The sequence below is a fragment of the Tachysurus vachellii genome, chromosome 2, assembly GCF_030014155.1.
Source record: "Tachysurus vachellii isolate PV-2020 chromosome 2, HZAU_Pvac_v1, whole genome shotgun sequence".
NCBI classification, from domain to species: domain Eukaryota; kingdom Metazoa; phylum Chordata; class Actinopteri; order Siluriformes; family Bagridae; genus Tachysurus; species Tachysurus vachellii.
Window position 1 is genome coordinate 40,805,961 of NC_083461.1, and position 24,645 is coordinate 40,830,605.

The window sequence follows — 24,645 nt, forward strand, 5'->3', positions numbered from 1 at the left end:
AGAGAAATTAGGAAAAGTTTATTTATCACAATGACAACATTCAGCTATTTAACATTTAAATAAAAATAATATGTGTATAATAATGACTGTGTGAGAAGAAAATGTCTTTCTCTTTATACCTGTCTGTCTGTCTGCCTCTTAGTGTCTCTCTGTCTGTCTGTCTGTCTGTCTGTCTCTCAGTCTGTCTCTCTCTTGGTCTGTCTGTCTGTATCTCAGTCTGTCTCTCTCTTGGTCTGTCTGTCTGTCTCTCAGTCTGTCTGTCTCTCAGTCTGTCTCTCTGTCTCTCAGTCTGTCTCTCTCTTGGTCTGTCTGTCTGTCTGCCTGTCTCTCAGTCTGAGTCTATATTACATATATATGCATTTATTCTGTAAGTTTGTAAAGAAACAAAAATCAGATGAATGCTTCGATAAACATTTTAATTTCACACACGCACACACACACACACACACACACACACACACACACACACACACACAGTTGTACAGTGGTTAATGCTCTATAATAAACTAGAACACATGCTGTTAATAGAATTTATATTAGAATTCTAATAGTCAGGTGTTAATGAGAATCACAGTGAAACACAGCAGCAGGTTTAAATAAGTTTTACACACACACACACACACACAGATCTTGATTATGGATTAAGGGAACAAATAAATAAGTGATGATGATGTCATAAACACTTTAATAATTGCTACATTTTTGAAACAACAAACTCTTTATGCCGTGTTACAATAGAGTCACTTGTCCCCTTGTCCACTTCCTCAAGACCATTTTCCCTTTAAACCAAGTGCCACCTTATGATATTATTTAAATGTTAAATGAGTGTTTGGTCACTGTAACATTTAGCATAGCATGTCAAACACAGACACCGAGTGAGACAGGAACAGCAGACAGTCAGACAAACAGGTGAATTTAAATACCAGGGATATAATAAGTCATTATAAAATGACTGGTGCTAATCATGCTAATGCTAATTTCTCTTGCAGTGGTTAATGTGGTTATAATATAGAGATTAGCATGAAGATGTCACTGAGTGATAACGTCACTGAAGTGAGACACAAGAACACGATTAACTGAGGTTTTATAAATAACAGCTCACAGCGTTGTTATGATGGAAATGTAAAAGTCAGATATTTATCCTGACGATAAACAAGTGATGAAAACAGACAAACATCCTGAAAGTTTGTCAGTGAGGGCGTTGTGTCACTACATCATGATAAAAATCACACGAATCATTTCATCAGTAAACCACTGTCCAGCTGTTCAATAAAGTGATCTCAATCAGATAACCAGGAATATTAGTAATATTATTGGGATAACCAACTAACTAGCTGATCTCTCTCTCTGAGGTAATACAGCACTGCGCTGTCAGCTGAGCAAGTCAGCAATCATTCATTCCTTTTTTAATTGTTGATTGTCCAATGACATCATCAGGGAGAACCACTGTCATGTCTTTAACTTGGACTGTTTTAAACTGTTTTAAACAAACAAGCAAATAAATAAACAAACAAATAAATAGTTTTGTGGACAAAGACGACATAAACAATCAACATTGAAGCAGGAAGACCTGTAAAACAGGAAGGAGAGAGAGAAATAGAGAGAGAGAGAGAGAGAGAGAGAGAGAGAAATGGAGAGAGGCATTATGGGATTGCTTGAGCATTCTTAGTGCAGAGATAGAAGAGGTAACAAAAAATTAAACATTCATCGTTGTTTCTCTAAATGAAGCAATGTGATGCTGAAGGTCATCGTCATGGTGATATCAGAGGTCATATTCATGTCCTATAAATCCACTTCCTCCGTCCTGCACCCTTCTGTGAAGTGCACTTCAGAGAGCTCATGTTCTTCATCTCTGCATCGGGAAAAAGAGAGACAGGTTGAGTATAATGCTAATGTTAATGGTAATAGATCAGATACTTATAGATACTTTCACAGCTCACCTGTGTGATGTCATCATGGGTTTGTGGCCAGCTGAGTTTTTTTCCAAATGGTTTTCAGTGTCACTGACTGGCTCACTGACCGACTCACTGACCGGCTCACTGACCGGCTCACTGACCGGCCCACTGACCGGCTCACTGACCGGCCCACTGACCGGCCCACTGACCGGCTCACTGACCGGCCCACTGACCGGCTCACTGACCGGCCCACTGACCGACTCACTGACCGGCCCACTGACCGGCCCACTGACCGGCTCACTGACCGGCCCACTGACCGGCCCACTGACCGGCCCACTGACCGGCTCACTGACCGGCTCACTGACCGGCTCACTGACTGTCTTGTTAATGGCTCGAACCCCATCAGCACCAGACTGCTCAGTAAACATCACCTGAACAAGTTAATTAGAATAAATAGTGTTATTAAACAGAACCAAGAATGTTACACAATCTGACAGACATGTAAACAATCACATGTACCTCTGACTCGTCCCCATCACTCTTCACCACTGCTCTAGTCACCGCTTTAGAGTTAGAGCAGATTTCTTTTCTGTCCTCCACCGATGCACACCGCCTGACTACTGCCCTCACCTGCATAGGTAATACACACCACTACTTACACACACACCTGCACAGGTAAAACACACACCACACACACCTGCACAGGTAAAACACACACCACACACACACCTGCACAGGTAAAACACACACCACACACCTGCACAGGTAACACACACACCACACACCTGCACAGTTAAAACACACACGACACACCTGCACAGGTAACACACACACCACACACCTGCACAGGTAAAACACACACCACACACCTGCACAGGTAAAACACACACCACACACCTGCACAGGTAACACACACACCACACACCTGCACAGGTAAAACACACACCACACACCTGCACAGGTAAAACACACGCCACACACCTACACAGGTAACACACACTACACACACAAACATGCACAGGTAACACACACACACTACATACACACACACACTTGCACAGGTAAAAACACACACACACCAACACTGGTAAAACACACCACACATACACACACACTTGCACAGGTAACACACACCACACACACCTACACAGGTAAAGCACACACCTACACAGGTAAAACACACACCTGCACAGGTAACACACACTAGACACACACACCTACACAGGTAACACACACACACACACTACATACACACACACTTGCACAGGTAAAACACACCACACACACACACTTGCACAGGTAAAACACACACCACACACACCTACAGAGGTAAAACACACCACACACACACACCTGCACAGGTAACACACACCACACACACCTACACAGGTAAAACACACCACACACACACACCTGCACGGGTAACACACACCACACACCTACACAGGTAAAACACACCACACACACACCTACACAGGTAAAACACACACTTGCACAGGTAAAAAACACACACACCTACACTGGTAAAACACACCACACATACACACACACTTGCACAGGTAACACACACCACACACACCTACACAGGTAAAACACACCTACACAGGTTACACACACTACACACACAAACTTGCACAGGAAACACACACTCACGCATACAAACACTTGCACAGGTAACACACACCACACACACTTGCACATGTAACACACACCACACACACCTACACAGGTAACACACACCACACACACCTACACTGTGTTCATTATAATTTTCTTTTTCACTTTTTGTCTTTATGACATAGTGTATTCATGTTCTCTAACAAACCCGGGGTGTATTTAGGTGTATTTATATTAAGATTATGTAATTACACACAGGTCGACTCCGTACACTAATTATGTCACTGATAGAAATCAGATGGACCAGAAATAAATGACATCATATTTATGAATGAATTGAGACTATATCATTTTCCCCGACTTCAATATTATAGGATTGTATGTGTAGATTCATGAAATAAAATCCTGATGAAGTCCATTTCAATTTCAGACTACAATAGTACACAGTGTGGAGAAAGTTGGAGTGAATTAGTAGTGATTAGTGCTGCACCACTACCATGACATCACAATGTCACCCTGTACAATTGTGCAAGTTCAAAAGGCTGTGATTTAAATAAATAAACATAGTTTGTGTCTTTGTGTGTGTGTGTGTGTGTGTGTGTATGTGTGTGAACATGACAATATTCTTATATATATATAACTGTTTACTAGTGTTTACTGTCTAAACTCATGACATGTTGCTGTCTCTGTTTAGGCAGTAAAACATGGTGCAGTTTGTGGTCACATGACTACAGAGTGTGTAGAAATGTCTATAACGTGAAATTTGTCTACTGTAAATATAGTGACTTTTTTTATTAAATATAGTGACTTTTTTATGTTTAAAGTTAAAAATAGACATTTAAAAAATGTAGTCTGAGAAATTTTCAAAATCAGACTTCAAATCAGTGTTATCAGTAGTTAAGGGTTTAATGGATTGAGAAGGTACCTGTGTAATATGCAGAGTTCCTCGTTCCTCCATGTACAGTTCTTCAGACGCAGCTTCTCCAACAACCTGTTAACAAACACAGAGATCAGGAATACACACACACACACACACACACACACACACACACACACACACACACACACATACACAGGGTTAGGGATAGAAGTAAATAAAGAAAGTGCACTCTTGAAGAAGCATAACAAGTAGACAAAAAACATCCCAAATCAGTAAAAAGTCCAACTTCCACCAAGTGATTAAAAACATCTTCACATATCAGCAGTTTCACAAAAGAATCATCATCATCATCATCATCATCATCATCATCAAACAATAAGGGAAGGAGAACTGCTGAACTCAATGAACTTCTAGAGGAAATAAAACACAGCCCACAGCAAACATTTCATGATCAGAAACAGAAATAAAACACATCTGTTCAGTCACCTCCAGTTTGATTTCCACCTCCATATTTATCATCACTCTGAGATCTTCTTCAACCTCCAATCATGGCCAGACATCTCATAAATATCATCACTGACTAGAAAAACTTACCTCATTAAATTAAACATAAGCCAATCATAGTTAAGGACATCAGCCAATTAAAAGTAACATTACTCAATTAAAATAAACACAAGGAGACAAAAATCAACCTGTCCAACAAAATGTTAAGACAACAGTCAAAGAAAATCAGAGCACATTGTCCAGCTGACAGGACACTCCCTGTTTCTGCACTCTACATGGAACTTGATGGATGTGACTGAAGAACAGGAGTGAAGCAGAACCCCAGCTTTCAGGAGAACATGCAGCAGCAATACACAGGGCTTTCATGCAGATAACACACACATCACCATCTGTGCAGGTTTGTGAAGCAGGTGTTCAAGTGCACATTTTATGATGTTAGAAATCCTGCTGATTCATCTAACTATAGAACTAAAATGTCTCCCTCTTTACAGGAACTAGGAGGAGCAAAGGTGAAGCTGGGAATAAGGACCATGAGAGAAGGACCATGCTCTAATCTTACCCTCCTCAGATCATCATCATCATCATCATCATCATCATCTTCAATATAACCATCATTATCATCCATAACATCCAGATGAGAAGGAGCTTCTACAGAAGAACAAATGCAAGATTGTAAACTTTTCTTTAGCCTGGGATTCTCCTCTTTTTCCTCTGATGCTACTAAACCTTCCTGGATGACAAGTGCTTCCATGCAGTGCTGGAAGGAATTCTGGTTCTCCTCTTCACCAGATGTGCTTAGCCTTTCAGCACCATGTTCTTGTGGCTTTGTGTTCATTCTAACACATTTAGATAAATTCTGATCTAGTCCCAGTTCTGAGTAACCTGAGGTTGTGGAGAACATCTCCTGCTCTTCAGGCTGGTGGATTGCACTGTGGAGAACATGAGCATGTTCTTTCTGCATCTCCATGGTTTTAGGCTCATCAGCTTTTGGATGCAGTTTTGTGAGTGTTTCATAATCACTTTCAGATTTTCTTGACTGGGTGATCTCATCAGTCAGTGGATTTTCTGTAGGAACAAGCTTTTGAAGTAATGCCAGAGCTTCATCTGTGCTTAAGGAGCGTACAGTAGTTTGGTTACATTCAGAGAACCTGCAGCTGAATGGAGCCTCCTCTGAAAACTGAGATGGCAAATCAGACATAAAAGATTCTGACTGTAAATGTCTTGAGATTTGTGATGTTACTGTCCCAGGAACCTTGGTGAGGAGCTGAATAGAGGTTCTCTCTGGAGCCCAAAGTACGTCTGTGAACTCAAAGTGCTGTGTGGCTCGGACTGTATCTGGTGTTTGTGGAGAAACATCTGAGTGAGAAAATGGTGAAACATCTTGCTGAAGACCACTCTGCTCCAGAATAGAACAGTCTGATGTGATCTTCTCTTCATCCTGGACCTCATGCTGCATTTCAGCATCTTTAGTGTAGAAATGCTGATCATTATGCAATTCATATGAAAATCCTCTCTGGTCTTGAGATTCTGCAGGAGATTCAGCATCTTGGACACTTGGTATAATTATCTGAGATTTCTCTTGAGTAACAGCTTGCATCTCTATTCCAGGAATTTGAAACTCTTTATTCCAACCTTCTGATGGTTCCTGTTTCTCCATGTTTTCTTCACAATGACATTCCGAATCAAACTCAGCATGTTCTCCAGCTGGGAGCTGATCAGATTCAGGATTTACAAAAACGTAATCAGACTCAGACGGTGTCCTGGTGAGGTCTGGGGTACGCTGTGTCCATTCCTCTGGAGCAGACCTTTTCATCATTTGGTCCACTGAATAACTAAGTTCCTCTCCAAGTCCCTGTTCACTCTCAGTGATCTGTAAGCCTTTGTTAGCCTCAGAACTAGAGAGACAAGTCTGTGAGGAAGACTTCTCACTTTCTTCTATGTCACTTTTCTCATAGACAGGAGAAAGTTCATCAAGTAGAGCTCCCAGGTGTTCCTCAGTATGTTCTTTGGACATACAGGTCAGAACTTCAGCTTGTTTTGACTGGCAATTTGTTGAAAGCTCACATGAAAACCTGTCAATGGAGGACTGACTGAAGTTGAAATAGTATGGCTTTGGAGCTTCTGCTGCAGGTGAGAGACTCTGGACATTGTGATTTTCAGGATCACTCAGAGCCTGATCTGCATCCTGACCCGATGGAAGTAAAGATCAAAGGTCAGTTGGATTTCACTGAAGAATATAAACACTGAACTTAAACCTCATGAATAAAAGTAAACAGAAACCTGACTGTCTTTTACTTTTTACTGGAGGATTAAAATGTCTGATATTAAATGCAGTGCATTAAACTAGAATTACTGTCCCTCAAAACTCAAACTGAAACGTTTTATTACTCCCTCACAGTATGACCTTGTGGAAACCATGGCAACATTAACAGTAAATAAATGAGTTGATGCTACAAGCTTGCAGGTTCATTTAGTCTAATCATTCATGAAACACACGTCTCAGTCCAGTCCACTAAACACGTCTCAGTCCAGTCCACTAAACACACATCTCAGTCTAGTCCACTAAACACACGTCTCAGTCCAGCCCACTAAACACACGTCTCAGTCCAGTCCACTAAACACACATCTCAGTCCAGTCCACTAAACACACGTCTCAGTCCAGTCCACTAAACACTTCTCAGTCTAGTCCACTAAACACACGTCTCAGTCCAGTCCACTAAACACTTCAGTCCAGTCCATTAAACACACGTCTCAGTCTAGTCCACTAAACACACGTCTCAGTCCAGCCCACTAAACACACGTCTCAGTCCAGTCCACTAAACACACATCTCAGTCTAGTCCACTAAACACACGTCTCAGTCCAGTCCACTAAACACTTCTCAGTCTAGTCCACTAAACACACGTCTCAGTCCAGTCCACTAAACACTTCTCAGTCTAGTCCACTAAACACACGTCTCTGTCCAGTCCACTAAACACTTCAGTCCAGTCCACTAAACACACGTATCAGTCTAGTCCACTAAACACACGTCTCAGTCTAGTCCACTAAACACACGTCTCAGTCCAGTCCACTACACTTCTCAGTCCAGCCCACTAAACACACGTCTCAGTCCAGTCCACTAAACACACGTCTCAGTACAGTCCACTAAACACGTCTCAGTCTAGTCCAATAAACACGCGTCTCAGTCTAGTCCACTAAACATGTCTCAGTGCAGTCCACTAAACACACATCTCAGTCCAGTCCACTAAACACGTCTCAGTCCAGCCCACTAAACACACGTCTCAATCCAGTCCACTAAACACCCGTCTCCGTCTAGTCCACTAAACACACGTCTCAGTCCAGTCCACTAAACACCCGTCTCCGTCTAGTCCACTAAACACACGTCTCAGTCCAGTCCACTAAACACCCGTCTCCGTCTAGTCCACTAAACACACGTCTCAGTCCAGTCCACTAAACACACATCTCAGTCTAGTCCACTAAGCACACGTCTCAAATCCAGTCCACTAAACACGTCTCAGTCCAGCCCACTAAACACACGTCTCAGTCCAGTCCACTAAACACACGTCTCAGTCCAGTCCACTAAACACACGCCTCAGTCTAGTCCACTAAACACACGTATCAGTCCAGTCCACTAAACACACGTCTCAGTCTAGTCCACTAAACACGTCTCAGTCTAGTCCACTAAACACACGTATCAGTCCAGTCCACTAAACACATGCCTCAGTCCAGTCCACTAAACACACGTCTCAGTCTAGTCCACTAAACACACATCTCAGTCTAGTCCACTAAACACGTCTCAGTCCAGCCCACTAAACACATGTCTCAGTCCAGTCCACTAAACACACGCCTCAGTCTAGTCCACTAAACACACGTATCAGTCCAGTCCACTAAACATGTCTCAGTCTAGTCCACTAAACACACGTATCAGTCCAGTCCACTAAACACATGCCTCAGTCCAGTCCACTAAACACACGTCTCAGTCTAGTCCACTAAACACACATCTCAGTTTAGTCCACTAAACACGTCTCAGTCCAGCCCACTAAACACACGTCTCAGTCCAGTCCACTAAACACACGCCTCAGTCTAGTCCACTAAACACACGCCTCAGTCTAGTCCACTAAACACGCCTCAGTCCAGTCCACTAAACACACATCTCAGTTCAGACCACTAAACACACGTCTCAGTCCAGTCCACTAAACACACGTCTCAGTCCAGTCCACTAAACACACGTCTCAGTCCAGTCCACTAAACACACATCTCAGTCTAGTCCACTAAACACACATCTCAGTCCAGTCCACTAAACACGCGTCTCAGTCCAGTCCACTAAACACACGTCTCAGTCCAGTCCACTAAACACAAGTCTCAGTCCAGACCACTAAACACACGTCTCAGTCTAGTCCACTAAACACGCATCTCAGTCCAGTCCACTAAACACACGTCTCAGTCTAGTCCACTAAACACACATCTCAGTCCAGCCCACTAAACTAAACACGCGTCTCAGTCTAGTCCACTAAACACACGTCTCAGTCCAGTCCACATAACACATGTCTCAGTCCAGTCCACTAAACACACGTCTCAGTGCAGTCCACATAACACATGTCTCAGTCTAGTCCAATAAACACGTCTCAGTCCAGTCCACTAAACACACGTCTCAGTCCAGTCCACTAAACACACGTCTCAGTCCAGTCCACTAAACACACATCTCAGTCTAGTCCACTAAACACACATCTCAGTCCAGTCCACTAAACACGCGTCTCAGTCTAGTCCACTAAACACACGTCTCAGTCCAGTCCACTAAACACAAGTCTCAGTCCAGACCACTAAACACACGTCTCACTCTAGTCCACTAAACACGCATCTCAGTCCAGTCCACTAAACACGCGTCTCAGTCTAGTCCACTAAACACACATCTCAGTCCAGCCCACTAAACTAAACACGCGTCTCAGTCTAGTCCACTAAACACACGTCTCAGTCCAGTCCACATAACACACATCTCAGTCCAGTCCACTAAACACACGTCTCAGTCCAGTCCACATAACACACGTCTCAGTCTAGTTCAATAAACACGTCTCAGTCCAGCCCACTAAACACACGCCTCAGTCTAGTCCAATAAACACGTCTCCTGACTAAAATACTTTACATAATACCAAATAACCGAGGTGCAGTGAAATGTTAATGCTATGTGTTTTAGATGATCACAATATTACAGTGCTCATTACTCACTGGGAGAAAAGAACAATGTTAAGACATTTAAACTCAGCACATTAATCTGTAAAAAAGGGACTTACTGGTCCTTGTGGAGGCAAATGTGTTGTGTCCATTTCACCCTGCTGACATGCCCACACATCTCTGTAATACACAGGCAACATGTTAAACCTAACAACACTTATACAAGTGTAAAATATAACAGACATGCGATTAGAAAAAACGTAGATGAAATATGTAATTTACCCAATTTCAAGATACTTAATATTAATAAAAGTTAGTAATAATAGTAAGAAGGAATTAGTAATTAGTAATAATGGTAAAAAATAAGCACTCACTGTGTCACTTCCAGCTCCTCTAGCATATCCCCATGAATACTCTCAGAGTGGGCATGACCTACAGGCTCCGCCCAGGAAGGAATGTCGAGCAGTGAGGCCACTGATAGGTCCTCCTCTGACACTGCAGCTGGGGGCTTCTGGGAAACGTCCACTTTCCTCACCATCCGAGGACTGACTTCCTGTACTGAGGACATAGCTGTACACGCACACACGCACACACACACACACACACGCACACACACACACACACACACATCCTTGCGTTTGCATTGTAGTGTTATTGTAGTGTTTACGCAGATACATAAAGAACACAGTAATCGAGTCAGATTCTGATACATACTGAGAGAATATAAACACAGATTGCCTGATCCTGCCATTCATCCACTGCTCTGTGTGTGTGTGTGTGTGTGTGTGTGTGTGTGTGTGTGTGTGTGTGTGTGTGTGTGTGTGCTGTACTGAACCTTCACTGTGGTCCAGGGTTTTCTCAATCTCAGCATATGTTCTGGACGTTTGTTCTTGCACTGATTTGTTGAGCTGAGTGTTGATGAGGTGGACAATGTCCATGCGGTTTATTTTAGTCAGTTTCTTTAACAGAGAGTCCTCTGAACACACAAACACACAGTATTAATGGTGTACACTACAGGACTGTAATTAAAGCTAACAGATAAAAGACTGACCTGTGGCGTGTTTGCCTTCACGCTCAGTCCAGCGCTGTAGAAGTGCGGCACTCTGTTCCTGTAGTGAATTTGGGTTCTCTGCTCGAACCTGCTGAACTTCATTCTCATTGAATTCCAACTCTATAGCCAACTCTATAAATGATAATACAGCCAATGACTGGGCTTCAGAAAATTACTGGTGAACTCATTTATTAAGACAGATCAGAACATACTAATAAAATAATTAAGCAGAGAAAATTTGAATGCACATAAAAAGTAGAAAAGTTTGGAGATGACAATTAGAGCCACAAATGTCTTGGCTGATCATTTACTTTCACTGAACTTTTCCTGGACCTGATGATGTCACAGCTAACTTGAGTTCATAACTCACCCGTCCAGCTAAACCCAAGAAGATCAGCAATGATGGACAAAACCTCCTCTTTACGATCGGCATCATTATTCCAGTCCACTGTGAACGTCACGCAGTAACATTTTTATCATCAAATATATTACAAATGAATATAATAGGGTATGACATAACACTTTATTAAAAATGTTAACAGTCTGAGATATAACAAATAATAAACAGAAAAAGAAAAAAGAAATGCGATGAAAAATGAAAAAAATGATTATGGAGTGAAAAAAAAACATTAAAATGATAGAATGAATGCTAATATGATGGAAATTATTACAGTGGAAAAAACCTTGAAAAGTCAATCTTGAGATTTGAACATTTATATGAATATGAGCATAAAAAACCTAAAAATCAACAGGATATAGCACACATATAACTCCACATACAGACCTAAGAGCACAAGGGATGAAACAAACACCACAGGACAGGACAGGACAGGACAGGACAGGACAGGACAGGAACAAACAAAAAGTGAGGGAGGAACTAAGGGTTCATTTTTACGGGTTGGGAAGAAGGGCCATAAACCACGTAGGTACCTTTACTCTGATCTGGACTACTGCTCTCTGAGAGTCGCTGCATCTGCGTCTCTACACAATCTTCCCAGTTTGGTCTTGATTCAAATATGTCATCTCCTAAAGAGGGGGTTTGGAACTGTGTTGACCTTCTGTCTCCATCAAGGACAGTTTGGGGACCTTCATGACTGTGTTGAGGTTGACCTGGAGGAAGTGCACTTAATGTTGTTTGTTCTACAAATTCAGGTATTTTGGATACAAGAGACATTGGTTTCACTGATGAAGAAGGCACACCACTGATGAAGTCCGAGACACTGATATCCGCCTCTGATTTTGGCCTTCGGTTTTGCTCAATAGAATCACCTTTACCCAAAATGCTGTCAAAGCTGGTTGCTTTCACTGGAATCTTTGATTTTGGTTTCCTACTTTCAGGTTCTGCAGCAGAATGTTTGGGTGATCTGAGAGCAGATTGTGATGATTTATTTAATGGCTCTACAAAAGGGTGCATAAGACCTTCTTGAGAAGGCGTAGGAATTTCAATAACTGAGTGCTGATCGTCCTCTGCTGATGAATCCGATGATTCCATATCCTGCTCAGAGTAGATGGATCGTGTCACTGTAGAAGTATCAATGTCAGCTACTGAGGAATCGAATCCCAGCACTTTCTCTTTTGGTCTGTCTGAGTCACTGTGACTTTCTAAATCTCTGGGAGCATCTGAAACACCAGAAATATCCTGAGGTAAATCTTCTCTTATTGAATCAGTTGAAACTTCCAGTGAGGTTTCACATTCCCTGACTTGCTCACTAAGACTGTACTCAGAAGGATCCTCACTTATGGGGAAAAAGACAAATGCATCCTGCTCTTCCTCCATGCTCCTTCTGCTCATATCAATAGCACCACCTCTTGTCATTTCAAATAGTTTTCCCTCCTGGAACAGAAAAGGGTTCGGCTGCCCATTTTCTGTAGGAGTCCGAGCAGGAGGAATTTCAGGGGTTGACTCCTGAGACTGAGAGTCTGTGGACTGCAAAGGGATTTCAACTTCATCAACTTCAATCTGCAAATTAAAGCTTTCATTTTCCACCAACTCTGCACTCCAAGGCACTATCTCTCCCTGAAACGGATATTCTTCCATAGCTTTCCCATCGCTTACAGAACACACAATGTCTGTAGAAGACTCATTCATTTCTACAGTTTTCTCACTGATGATGTGACACTCAATATCAGAGATGCTTTCAGGTCTGCTGTCCATTAGTACTGCACCTGAATCCTCAGCCAAAGCCACCATTATGTCAGGAGAAAAGTCTTCATGGCTCACCTCCTTTTTTGCAATGTGAATTTGTATAGGTAACACTTCCATCTCCATGTCACCAGTCACTGAAGCTCTATATTCATGACTGTAAGTACACTCTGAAATCTCACTCAGGGTTTGTTCAGGTTCATCTTCTGCTACATCAATCTGTGGTGAGTCATTGTTCTGCTCTGACTGTTGATATGAAGACAAAACAATGCTGGACTCAGGTCCACACTTCTGCTTTGTGTCTTCCTCTTCATCATATAGTGGACTATCACAGGACTGATGGTCTTCTTCCTTTTCCTTTAGCTCATCACCTCTATCCTGGGATGAAGTGGTGAAATCAAATCTAACCTTTCTCATTTTGGTTTCCTTTTCAATTTCATCAAAGACTCGGATTTTTGCTGCCATCTTGAACATCTTTTCTTCCGAAGTGAACTGCTTTTTTACTTCACTGATCTCCTGAACCTCATAATTTTCCTCTAAAGACTGTTGAAAATGCACTGATGGCTCAGTATCAGGAAGTTCAGACTTTATGGATGAATTATCCTCATTTGAAATTACAGCTTCTCTTTGGATTGTCATTTCATTATTAATTTCCAGCTTTACGTTTTCTGTCAGACTTTCTGCATCCTGGATGTTTTGCGAATCATTGCTAGTTTGATATAACAGCTCTGGGCTTTTGGCATCCGGCCTCTGGTCTGTGGGACTTGACTCTAAAGAATCAGGACATGGAATGTCCTTGGTTGGACTTGGCTCAATGGAGTCAGGAGATTTATGAGAAGACAAATCCTCCTCCTCCAGTGAGTCTCCCTGGCATGCACTTTTTGGATCGCTCATTATGGGCATCAGGTCTCTTAAATTGTCTGGTCTAGACACTGTTTGCTGAATTTCCTGAAATCTTTCATACTTATTAGTTTCTACAGAGTAAACCTCATAAGTTCCACTCATCTGTTTGGCTTCTTCATCTGGAGATACTTTGTAGCTGTCATGTAGACCTTGAGCTAGATGGTCTGGACTTTTTGAGGGTGCCAACTTTTCCAAAACAGTCATAAAGCCATGGTGGTCTTCGACCTCTGTCTCCTGTAAATAGGTTTCCTCAAGCACTGTTTGGACTGGACTTTTGATTTCTGTTGAGGAATTCTGCAGTGAGTCAAGCTTTTTAACAGGCATAGACTCCTGGGGGTCTGCCTGGTAGGCACTTTTAGGACCACCCATCATTACTGGTGGTAGGTCACAAAGGTTAATACTATAGATCTTTCGTTGAATTTCCTGAAATTCTTCAGACTCAGCAGTTTCCTCAGATGAAACCTCAATAATATCTCTAGTTTGCTGAGTTTCCTTAAGTGAATAAACTTTATAAGTGTCCTCTAGATTCTGAACTGAACTATCCAGTCCCACATTAATGCAGATTTCCTGTTCTGTCTGGATTTGTGTTTGGATCTCAGTAGGTGAAAACCCTTCTGCTGTAGTGTTATACACTTGCTGTTCATCTTCCTTTGTCTCTGTTTGGACTGGAGTTTTGTTTGATGGTACCTGCACAGAATCAAGGAACTTTTCAGCAAAGAGATCGTCCTTACCAGGTATCTGTTCCTGTGAGTCTAATTTACAGCCAATTTCAGGATCACTGGTTATGTGCTGTAAGTCATTTAAGGTGTCAGGGCTTATAGACAACATGGAATGAGGAATTTGCTGAATTTCCTGAAATTTATCAGAGGAAATCTCACGGATTTCTTTAGTATGTTTAGTTTCCTCAGGTACAGAAGCATTAGAGGTGTCATCAATATTCTGAACTGAAAAAACAGATTCATCAGTACCACCTATTTCCTCCCCTGCATGTGTTTGTGTTTCTGCAACAGTTGTCTTTTCCATTGTAGTTATATTCACATGCTGGACCTTCTCTGTTTCATGTGCAAGGGTTTCCTCAAGTTCTGTTTGGAATGATTTCATTTCTGTTGACAAAAGCTGCACAGAGTCAAAAGAGTTATTAGAAGAGACCTCCTGCTTATCAAGTGTCATGTCAGGCGAGTTAACTTTAAGATCACTTATTATAGGCTGTGGGTCTTCCAGGCCATGTGGTCTAGATGACAATTCTTCAGACTCATCAAATGAAACCTCTTCACTACATATATTCTGACTTTCAATCTGAAAACTCATTTCCTGTTCTTTCTTGACTTGGCTTTTAATATCACTGGGTGACTTTTGTATGAAGTCCGGCTCTGTATGGACTGGACTTTTCATCTCCATATAACATGTCATTTGAATTGTGTCTTTTTTTCCCCCCTCTTTTTCATCAGTCTCTTGTGTTTCTTCGATGCTTATTTTTTCTGCACTGTTTGGACTTCCACTTTCTGGGTATGCAAATTGCATTGCACTCTTCTCCTCAGGCTGGACCTCTGGCTCTGTGGGTGATTTCATTCTCTGGTCACTTACAATTAGATTTTCTGTTTCTTTATCTTCTTCATAAGCTTCATACTCTCCTAAGCTCGTTCTAGGTGTCCTGCTCCAGAACACAGTGTCAGTAAATTCTCCACCTGCTTGCACCTTGGGTTTTTCATTTATTTCCACATTATGAATTACAGTTGGAATAAATTTCTCACTCTGGACAATTGTGGAAGCAAATCTGACTGCTGGCTTTGGTTTGTATGAATGCTGTTCCTCAACTGTATTCTCCACCTGATCACTATCTTCTATAGTGTGTTTCTCACTGTATGATGTGACTGTCGATGGACCTGCTGCCTGGATAAATAGTTGATACTCTGGACTCTCCTCTAGTTCTTCCTTTATAACAGCACTGAAGTCTTCAGAAGGTTTCCGGTCTGGACTAATCTGTGGTTCTTCAGATGTTCTCCGGTTATGGCTGGTGCTTAGTTTTTTATAGTGCAGTATTTCAGGACCACACTGTTCTTCCTCAAGGTGCCACACTTCCACAGTTATTGTTGAGTCTTTAGCTTTTATTTTCTCTTGTTCCTTAGAGGATTGTTTAGTTTGTATAATTTTATCTTCACTGATTAATATCTCTTCTTTACCCTCTTCCTCATAACCAGATGACATATCTGAAGTTTCTCCTGACTCACCACACTGATTTCTGTCTTCATCTGGTGCTACATGTAGTTCTTTGCTAACATTAATAAGTGTGTTCTCACTGTTCAACCTGCTTGGTCTAATGGAGTCTGTGTTACTTTCCTTTGTATCCTCTAATGTTCTTTGTTCCTGCTTCTGTATAATTTCATTACTAATCACTATCTTATTTTGTTGAGATTGGTCATGGATTATTTGTGATGATTCTAACATGATGCTCTGATAATCGATCTCTTCTGCTGATGATTTAATTCCTGAGGTTTGTATTTCAGATATCTGAGCCTTGTTAGTATCCTCAGTGACATCCTCAGATGTGAGCACCAGATTAGTAATCACTTTATGTTCAAAAAGTCCAGATTTGCTCTTTGATGGGTCCTGTCCAGTTTGAAATGCTTTCATGAGCTCCTTCACAGACATTGAGTGCTCTATTCTCTCAGACTGAGACCGAGGGGATTTTGGAGATTTAGGAGGTAAAGTATATTTTTCTTCCTTAGTCAAAAAGGTTTTGCTCTGAACAGCAGTCACTCGTCTCACCTCTCTAACTTTGACACTCTCTTCCATTTCCTCCTCTTCTACCTTCTTCTGAAGTGCTTTGACTCTGTCTTTGATGGACCCAATGGGAGTCTCGACAACTTTAGGAGACACAGGAGGCACTTCAAGCTCAGAGTCTCCAAGAAGTGTGTCTCCATCGAGTGATTCCTCAGAGCTCATCCTCTCCAGCTCATCTTCAGAGCTACAGCTTACAAACTCTCTCTCTTTAAGCTTCTTTCTTGCAGGTTTTTTTATTCGTGGAGGATGTCGCTTCCGAGGTAGCACAACTTCTGTAAGTATCTCTTCAGTGATACTCTCTTCTTGGACAGGATGAGCAGTCACAGGCAGGTGCTGGAGATAGAACTCCAAATCTGTACTAAGATGTGAAATGATTTCAGATGCATCCTTTTTGGGTGCAGAACTGCAGTCAGTTGCTCTTGTGATTCTGACCTCGCTCAGTATAGGTTCAGTCACCTGGCTTTTCTCTACTGCCTCTTTATTACATTTAGATTTGTCAGTTTCTTCACCAAAGGTTCCAACACTCAGAATCTTTTCCACCTTCTCCAAGTCCTCTTTGACCTTTTCGACCATCTCAAATGGCTCTTCATCTTCTACACAGTATATTAATCCATCAGCCAGAGACGGCTCTGAAATCTCTTTGGTCAGGAAGCCAGATATTTTAATAAGGTCCTGTTTCATTTCTGAAACATCTGAGAGGAGATCAGGACTGGCGAGTGTTGCCGGATCGTGAACCATGTGTGTATGCAGTGTGGAGAAATCTGTAGATTCAGTTTCATCCTCATCTTCAGTAAGACAGATTTACAGAACAAAAGGGAAATGAAGGGGACAAAAGACATTGGATAACTGGTCAGCGCAGGTGAAATACAGTCAAATGTGGGGTAAATTTCAGTAATATTTAAATAAATAAATCATTATATCGAGGGATCTATGGATAGCAGCTAAGCAAAGAGAAATAAAGACAATGTGCTATAAAACACATTTTCATAAAATAACTTAAATATTTGAGCTAAATTTGAGTTTTCATATACACACAAAAGAGTGAAGAGGAAGAAGAGGAAGAAGAAGAAGAGTTACAGAAACCTGAAAGTAAAACATCAATGAACCACAAAGTGAAACATAGACAATCTCAAGATTGTTCAGAAAAAGAAACACACAATACCCAATGATTTAACATGGAGCCCTTGTCATAATAATAATAATAATGATAATTTATATTATTAACAATAGTTATTATTATTATTATTATTATTATTATTATTATTATTATTATTATTATTATTATTATTACTATAAAGATTAAGATTATATCTCTTTAGATTGAGTGTGAGATGAAGCATCAACAAAGTGATGATGTGTAAGTCACCATGGTAACAGATGAGTGTTTATGGAGTTAAATCATTTATAAAAAATAAAACAATTTCCATTTAAACCAAATGAACAGTAAAGTGAGATGTGATGAGTGTGAGCTTTGTTTAGTTTATGAGATGTGTTTACTGTGTGTGACGTGTGTGTGTTCAGTGTTTAGGTGTGCATTTGGTTATGTGTTGAATGTTTAAGACGTGTTAAATGTGTGAAATGTTATATTTTAAAAAACCCAAACACTCACTTTTATTCATTATTTACAGCATTAATAAGAGATCATTGTGGCCTTATAATAAACATGAACCTAAACTCATTAACCTATACTCATAGTGTGTGTGCTGTCAGCTGTTAGCCAGGCAGCTTGTGTATTAGACAGCATCAGCTGTAGATGTTAGAATGCAGTGTTTATAACAGTGTAATAACTGGGGACAAGACAGGAAGTGGTGTTTGAAACAGTATACGAATAAAGCCACATCTGTAGATTTTTGTTTTGGATTTCTGAGTAAAGCAGAAATGAAAGGTGAGAAAAGTGTGTGTGTGTGTGTGTGTGTGTGTGTGTGTGTGTGTGTCAGCCACAGTAACAGGATCCATTAAAACACACTGTTAACATCAGTCTGATAATTCACTGTAAATGATGGTTTACAGTCACAGAATAAAGATAACATTTATTTAGAGAATAAAACACTCAGGCTTACATTTGTCCTGTGTCTTCTCACTCTGTAAAGGAAAAAACATTTACATATGATTTTACATACACACACACACACACACACACACACACACACACACATATACACACACAAATACACACACACCCACACATTCACACAAACACACACACAAACACACACACACACACACACAAACACACACACACCCACACATACACACAAACACACACAAACACACACAAACACACACACACACAAACACACAAACACACACACACAAACACAAACACACACACACAAACACACACACAAACACAAACACACACACACAAACACAAACACACACACACACAAACACACACACAAACACACACACAAACACACACACACACAAACACACACAAACACACAAACACACACACAAACACACAAACACACACATACAAACACACAAACAGACACACAAACACACAAACACATACACAAACACGTACACACAAGTACACAAACACGTACACAAACACACACACAAGCACACACAAACATGTACACACATACATACACAGAATCACACACACAAACAAAAACACACACGTATACACACACAAACACACACACAAACTCAAACAAACACACACACACATAGGTACACATGTACACACACATAAACACACACAAACAAGCACACACAAACACAAACATACAGGTACACATGTACACACAACACACAAACAAAAACTCACAGACACACACAAGTACACACACATACACACACAAACACACACATAAACTCAAGCATACACATAAACACACAAAAACACACACAAAAACACACACACAAACACGCAAACTCAAACACACACACACACATGTACACACACACAAACAAAAACACACACACGTACACACACACATCTAAAGGTTTGGTGTGATTTTACCTCGTCATCAGCATCCTGATCTGAATCAGACTCCTAAAAACAGAATGTAAAAATATATATGTGAACATTTACCAAACATGGAACATACATAACAAACATACCAACTGGAACTACATGCATACATACATACAGTACACACACACACACACACACATACACACACACACACATCAATATTCTTTTATCCAAGTCTCTTCTATAAGTAATGGTTCTATGTAGCTCCATGTGGTTCTACGTAGCTCCATGTGGTTCTATGTAGCTCCATGATCCTGGATTCATGGTTCATTTCACTATGTACTACATCAGAGTTGAACTGACAATAAAAGCTTCTTGCCTTGTATTTAACATTGTATTTACAAGTCATGCTACTTTTGTGTTTGGTCTCTTTATCTAAAACAGTTCTAGGGTTGTTCTGATGTCTTCTGTAGCACAATTCCAGATATTTTGTTGAAGTGTTCAGGAGATCAGTGAAATACACTAGTGAAAAAAAATCAGAGCTCTCTGTGTGTGTGTGTGTGTGTGTGTGTGTGTGTGTGTGTGTGTGTGTGTGTTACCTTTGAGTAAACAGGAAGTGTGATGTTCAGGTTGCAGATGGCATTTTGGTTCAGGCTGCGATAAGTTCTTGGCTCTTTGGTAAATGAAAGTCGTCCACATGGCTCCTGTGCACTGTCACGGATCTGATCAATCAATCAATCAATCAATCAATCAGCTCTAAATATTTATTAGCTGTTTATTAGTGCAGAGTGTGTGTCTTATTCCATGTCTCACTGTGTGAAAATGTGAATGTACCTTGATGAAGAGAGCAAGACGGTTCTCCTTGAAGGCATAAAAGCTGAAGACATGGTGCTGTCCACTTTTAGTCAGAGGAACAAGATTTCCAAAACAATCTACAAAAATGGGTTTTCCTTCCAGAACCTGAAACACAGTGACCATCTGAAATCACAAATACACTGAACACACAAGGTGGAGATCAGATCATTAACACAGTTCTTCTGCTTAACTCTGAGACCTAATGAAAATTGTTTAACTCTCTAACTCGGTTCTAATGTACCTTCACCACTCACTCATCTCTGCTCACACACACACACAGATACTCACACAGACCCACAGATTCACACACAGACACACACCCAGACGCACACACAGATACTCACACAGACACACAGATATGCACACACACACATACTCACACACACCTTCACCACACACTCAGCTCTGCTTTGTATCTCCATAGAAACACAAAACAAGGTTTTGTGCAGGTTTTATTCTGAGAGAAAAACACACAGGAAGTGTGTTTTGTGTCGTGCCCCTATATTCTACACTGCCACGATACCTCCACATCTCTGCTGCGTGCCACCTCAGTGAAGTTCTCCTGCTGTTCTAGAGTCTTGTCCATCTTGTCATCGGTCATGCAGAAACATCGCAGTCGTGCCTCAATCAGGTCCAATGTCTTCGCGAAGATGACAAACTTGGCCATGTAGGGAACACAGATGATCTCCTTATATAACTGCGTGCAGAACGTCACTGACTCCTGAGACTGCCGGCAGTCTATAAGCCAGAACCTAAGAACCGTCCCCAGGAGAAAAATCACCATCAGCTCTGTGGTTCCACAAGGGTGTAGATTCTAATCCTTATTAGACTTCATTACTGTTATTAATGTCTGACGTGGTAACAGGAAAAAGGAAAGAACAAAGTACTAAAACTAGGGAAACTAGAACAAGGGACTAGAGGAACCTGCTGAGACACTCACCGAGCTGAGACATTGGTGGTGAAGGACACACACTGATTAATGAAGGTGAGAGGAGTTGAACCAGTGATGTCCTCCCACTGTGCTGGTGTGGTACCTCCTACACACACACACACACACACACACATTTATTCTTGAGAGGACCTTCCAGTGACACATTAATTAATGCAGCTTTTTGATCTATGTTAAATTTAACACTATGTTAACACTAACATATACATACACTAACACACACCTGTGATGCTGCACAGTAAACGAAGAGTGGGTGTTTCCCCCAGCATGCCACTGCTGCCCTGATTAGTGGAGGTTTTGGGAATGGGTATTGTCATAGTAATGGGTTTGTGGAATTTGCGTCTTCGAGGCTCCAGAGTAACAATGGGGCTGAACGTCGCCTTATTACCTAGAATCCTCTTCACTACCTCAGCACCCACTGGCTGAGCCTGTCACACAGTACAAAGAAAGAGCTTATCGTTTGTGTGTGTGTGTGTGTGTGTGTGTGTGTGTGTGTGTGTGTGTGTGTGTGTGTGTGTGAGAGAGTGCTACCTGTAGTCCGACACGGATCCTCTTGGTCAGAGCACCTTCAGGAAACACTGCTTGCACCTGAGGAACCAATGAACTACTGAGAACACCCCCCTCTGGGCCAATCAGGTGACTGTCCTGCTGTATCCGAGAAACTACCGCAAAGAACTGTGGGAAATCACGAGTGATGATGCGGCAGATGCGCTTCTTCTCCAGCTCCTCAGGTGAGTCCAATTCTGAACCAGCACAACAGCACAGCATTACAAGGGCATCTTTTTCAGTGAAAGCAGATATACAGAGGTTTGGGGTTTCATCCTCACTAATGGTGCTGAGCATCTGGGTCAGATCCTAATTGCTTGTCTTTGACATTAATAATGGTTAGGGATTAGTGAGGAATAGCAGACAGTAACCACTGATTAAAAAACTGCCCACTGATCAGGGTTGTGTCACCTTGCTTGTGTTGCTTGTTGCTTGTGTTGCTTGTGTATAGATCATAATATTATTGTATATAGACTAGAATATGTAGATGGAATTGAGGAAATGACTCTTTCCTGGCTCAGGTTTTATGTGTACTGAACTTTATTTATTTATAAATGTTAACGGTGACTTCTCTATGTTTACTGTAACGTTTGGTGTTCCACAAGGCTCTGCTCCAGGCCAAACATTTTTATTCACTATATACACTTATACACACTATTACACACTAAACACACTATTCCATCTCAGTTCAGTAGTGAGAATTTTATGAGATTCTTCACTGATAAAATCGAAAGTATCAGGAATAAAATATTCTGTGACCTAAGGCTCTAGACTCACAACTACAGTGCTTTACAAGTACAGGTCAGGAAGAGTTAGATAAACTTATTACTACAGCTACATCAACAACTTGTTCACTAGACCCCATTCCAACTAAATTACTGAAAGGTGTTATATAAAGCTGGTGAGACTCTTCTTTATATTATTAACTCCTCACTATCTTTAGGTTACGTCCCTAAATCCTTCAAGTTGGCAGTTATTAAGCCACTCATCAAAAAACCTAATTTAGATCCTAATGAACTATCAAATTACAGACCTATTTCACATCTTCTGTTTATGTCTAAAATACTAGAAAAGTTTGTGTCTGTTCAACTGAGCTCCTTCTTACAGGAGAACAATATACAATATCTTTGAAGAGTTTCAGTCAAGTTTCAGGCCCCATCATAGCACAGAAACTGCACTTGTTAAAGTCACAAATTACTTATTAGCATCGGACCAAGACTGTATGTCACTATTAGTTCTACTTGACCTTAGTGCTGCATTCGACACTATAGATCACAACATTCTCCTAGATCCTACCTGTCTGACCGATACCATTTTGTAGAATTAGATGGTGAATCCTCCAGTTTATTACCAGTTAATTATGGGGTCCCTCAAGGATCAGTTCTAGGACCTCTGCTTTTCTCGATATACATGCTTCCATTAGGGAACATTATTAGAAGACATGGGATTAGTTTCCACTGCTATGCTGATGACACACAGTTATATATCTCATCAAATGAAATAGCTACAGTGTCCAAATTAACTCAATGCCTTAGAGAGATAAAAGACTGGATGAGCTGTAATTAATTTTCTGTTGTTCTGTTGTTCTGTTGTCTCTGATAAGACAGAAATATTACTTATAGGTCCAAAAACCAGTACACAGAAACTCTCACAATTTAACTTCCATTTAGAGGGATGTACTGTTACTAGTAGCTCGACAGTGAAAGACCTGGTGTTTATTAGACAGTAACTTGTCTTTAAAATCATATCACCATATTACAAACACAGCCTTCTTCACCTTAGAAATATTGCCAAGCTGAGAAACATCCTGTCTGTATCTGATGCTGAGAAGCTAGTTCATGCTTTCATGACCTCTAGACTGGACTATTGTAATGCATTACTAGGTGGTTGTCCTGCATCTTTAATAAATAGGCTACAGTTAGTCCAAAATGCAGCTGCCAGAGTTCTCACTAGGACAAGAAAGTATGACCATATAACCCCAATTTTATCATCTCTACACTGGCTACCTGTTAAGTTTAGAATTGATTACAAACTGCTGCTACTTACGTACAAGGCTCTTAATGGTTTAGCTCCCATGTATCTAACTAGTCTTCTAACACGTTACAATCCTTCACGCTCTCTGAGATCACAAAACTCAGGACTTCTGGTAGTTCCCAGAATATCTAAGTCTACTAAAGGTGGTAGAGCGTTTTCTTATTTAGCTCCCAAACTCTGGAATAGTCTTCCTGATAGTGTTCGGGGCTCAGACACACTTTCCCAGTTTAAATGTAGATTAAAAACTCATCTCTTTAGTCAGACGTACACATAATACATCCCATAATATTGTGCTCTATTATATCAGACTTGCACATTTTTATGAACAGCAGATATGTTAATTCCTCTCCACTGCTTCTCTCTTTCTACCATCCCGAGGCATCCAGAAATT

The 24,645-nt window shown here is 41.0% G+C and overlaps 2 protein-coding genes across 3 annotated transcripts in view; one reads left to right on the forward strand and one right to left on the reverse strand.

The window, feature by feature from the left end:
- Positions 1-9, forward strand: part of camk2d2 (calcium/calmodulin-dependent protein kinase (CaM kinase) II delta 2) — a 19,613-nt gene extending 19,604 nt beyond the window's left edge. For both annotated transcript variants that reach the window (XM_060864745.1, XM_060864746.1), the window contains one exon: positions 1-9. This exon is cut by the window's left edge and continues 1,787 nt beyond it. The gene's annotated coding sequence lies outside the window, so the exon portion shown is untranslated.
- Positions 10-464: 455 nt separating this feature from the next.
- The window catches only part of ank2a (ankyrin 2a, neuronal), a 46,806-nt gene continuing 22,625 nt past the window's right edge, over positions 465-24,645 (reverse strand). Inside the window, exons 30-48 of the mRNA XM_060864747.1 lie at positions 22,206-22,417; positions 21,898-22,102; positions 21,666-21,762; positions 21,249-21,477; positions 20,705-20,830; positions 20,470-20,592; positions 19,916-19,948; positions 19,002-19,023; positions 12,045-17,726; positions 11,485-11,562; positions 11,115-11,246; positions 10,899-11,039; positions 10,438-10,633; positions 10,183-10,243; positions 5,456-7,081; positions 4,438-4,503; positions 2,415-2,525; positions 1,941-2,326; positions 465-1,852 (exon numbers count right to left, since the gene is read on the reverse strand). Coding sequence (XP_060720730.1) covers positions 1,783-1,852; positions 1,941-2,326; positions 2,415-2,525; positions 4,438-4,503; positions 5,456-7,081; positions 10,183-10,243; positions 10,438-10,633; positions 10,899-11,039; positions 11,115-11,246; positions 11,485-11,562; positions 12,045-17,726; positions 19,002-19,023; positions 19,916-19,948; positions 20,470-20,592; positions 20,705-20,830; positions 21,249-21,477; positions 21,666-21,762; positions 21,898-22,102; positions 22,206-22,417 — 9,596 coding nt within the window. The 3' untranslated portion in view covers positions 465-1,782. The remainder of the gene's footprint in view (positions 1,853-1,940; positions 2,327-2,414; positions 2,526-4,437; positions 4,504-5,455; positions 7,082-10,182; positions 10,244-10,437; positions 10,634-10,898; positions 11,040-11,114; positions 11,247-11,484; positions 11,563-12,044; positions 17,727-19,001; positions 19,024-19,915; positions 19,949-20,469; positions 20,593-20,704; positions 20,831-21,248; positions 21,478-21,665; positions 21,763-21,897; positions 22,103-22,205; positions 22,418-24,645) is intronic.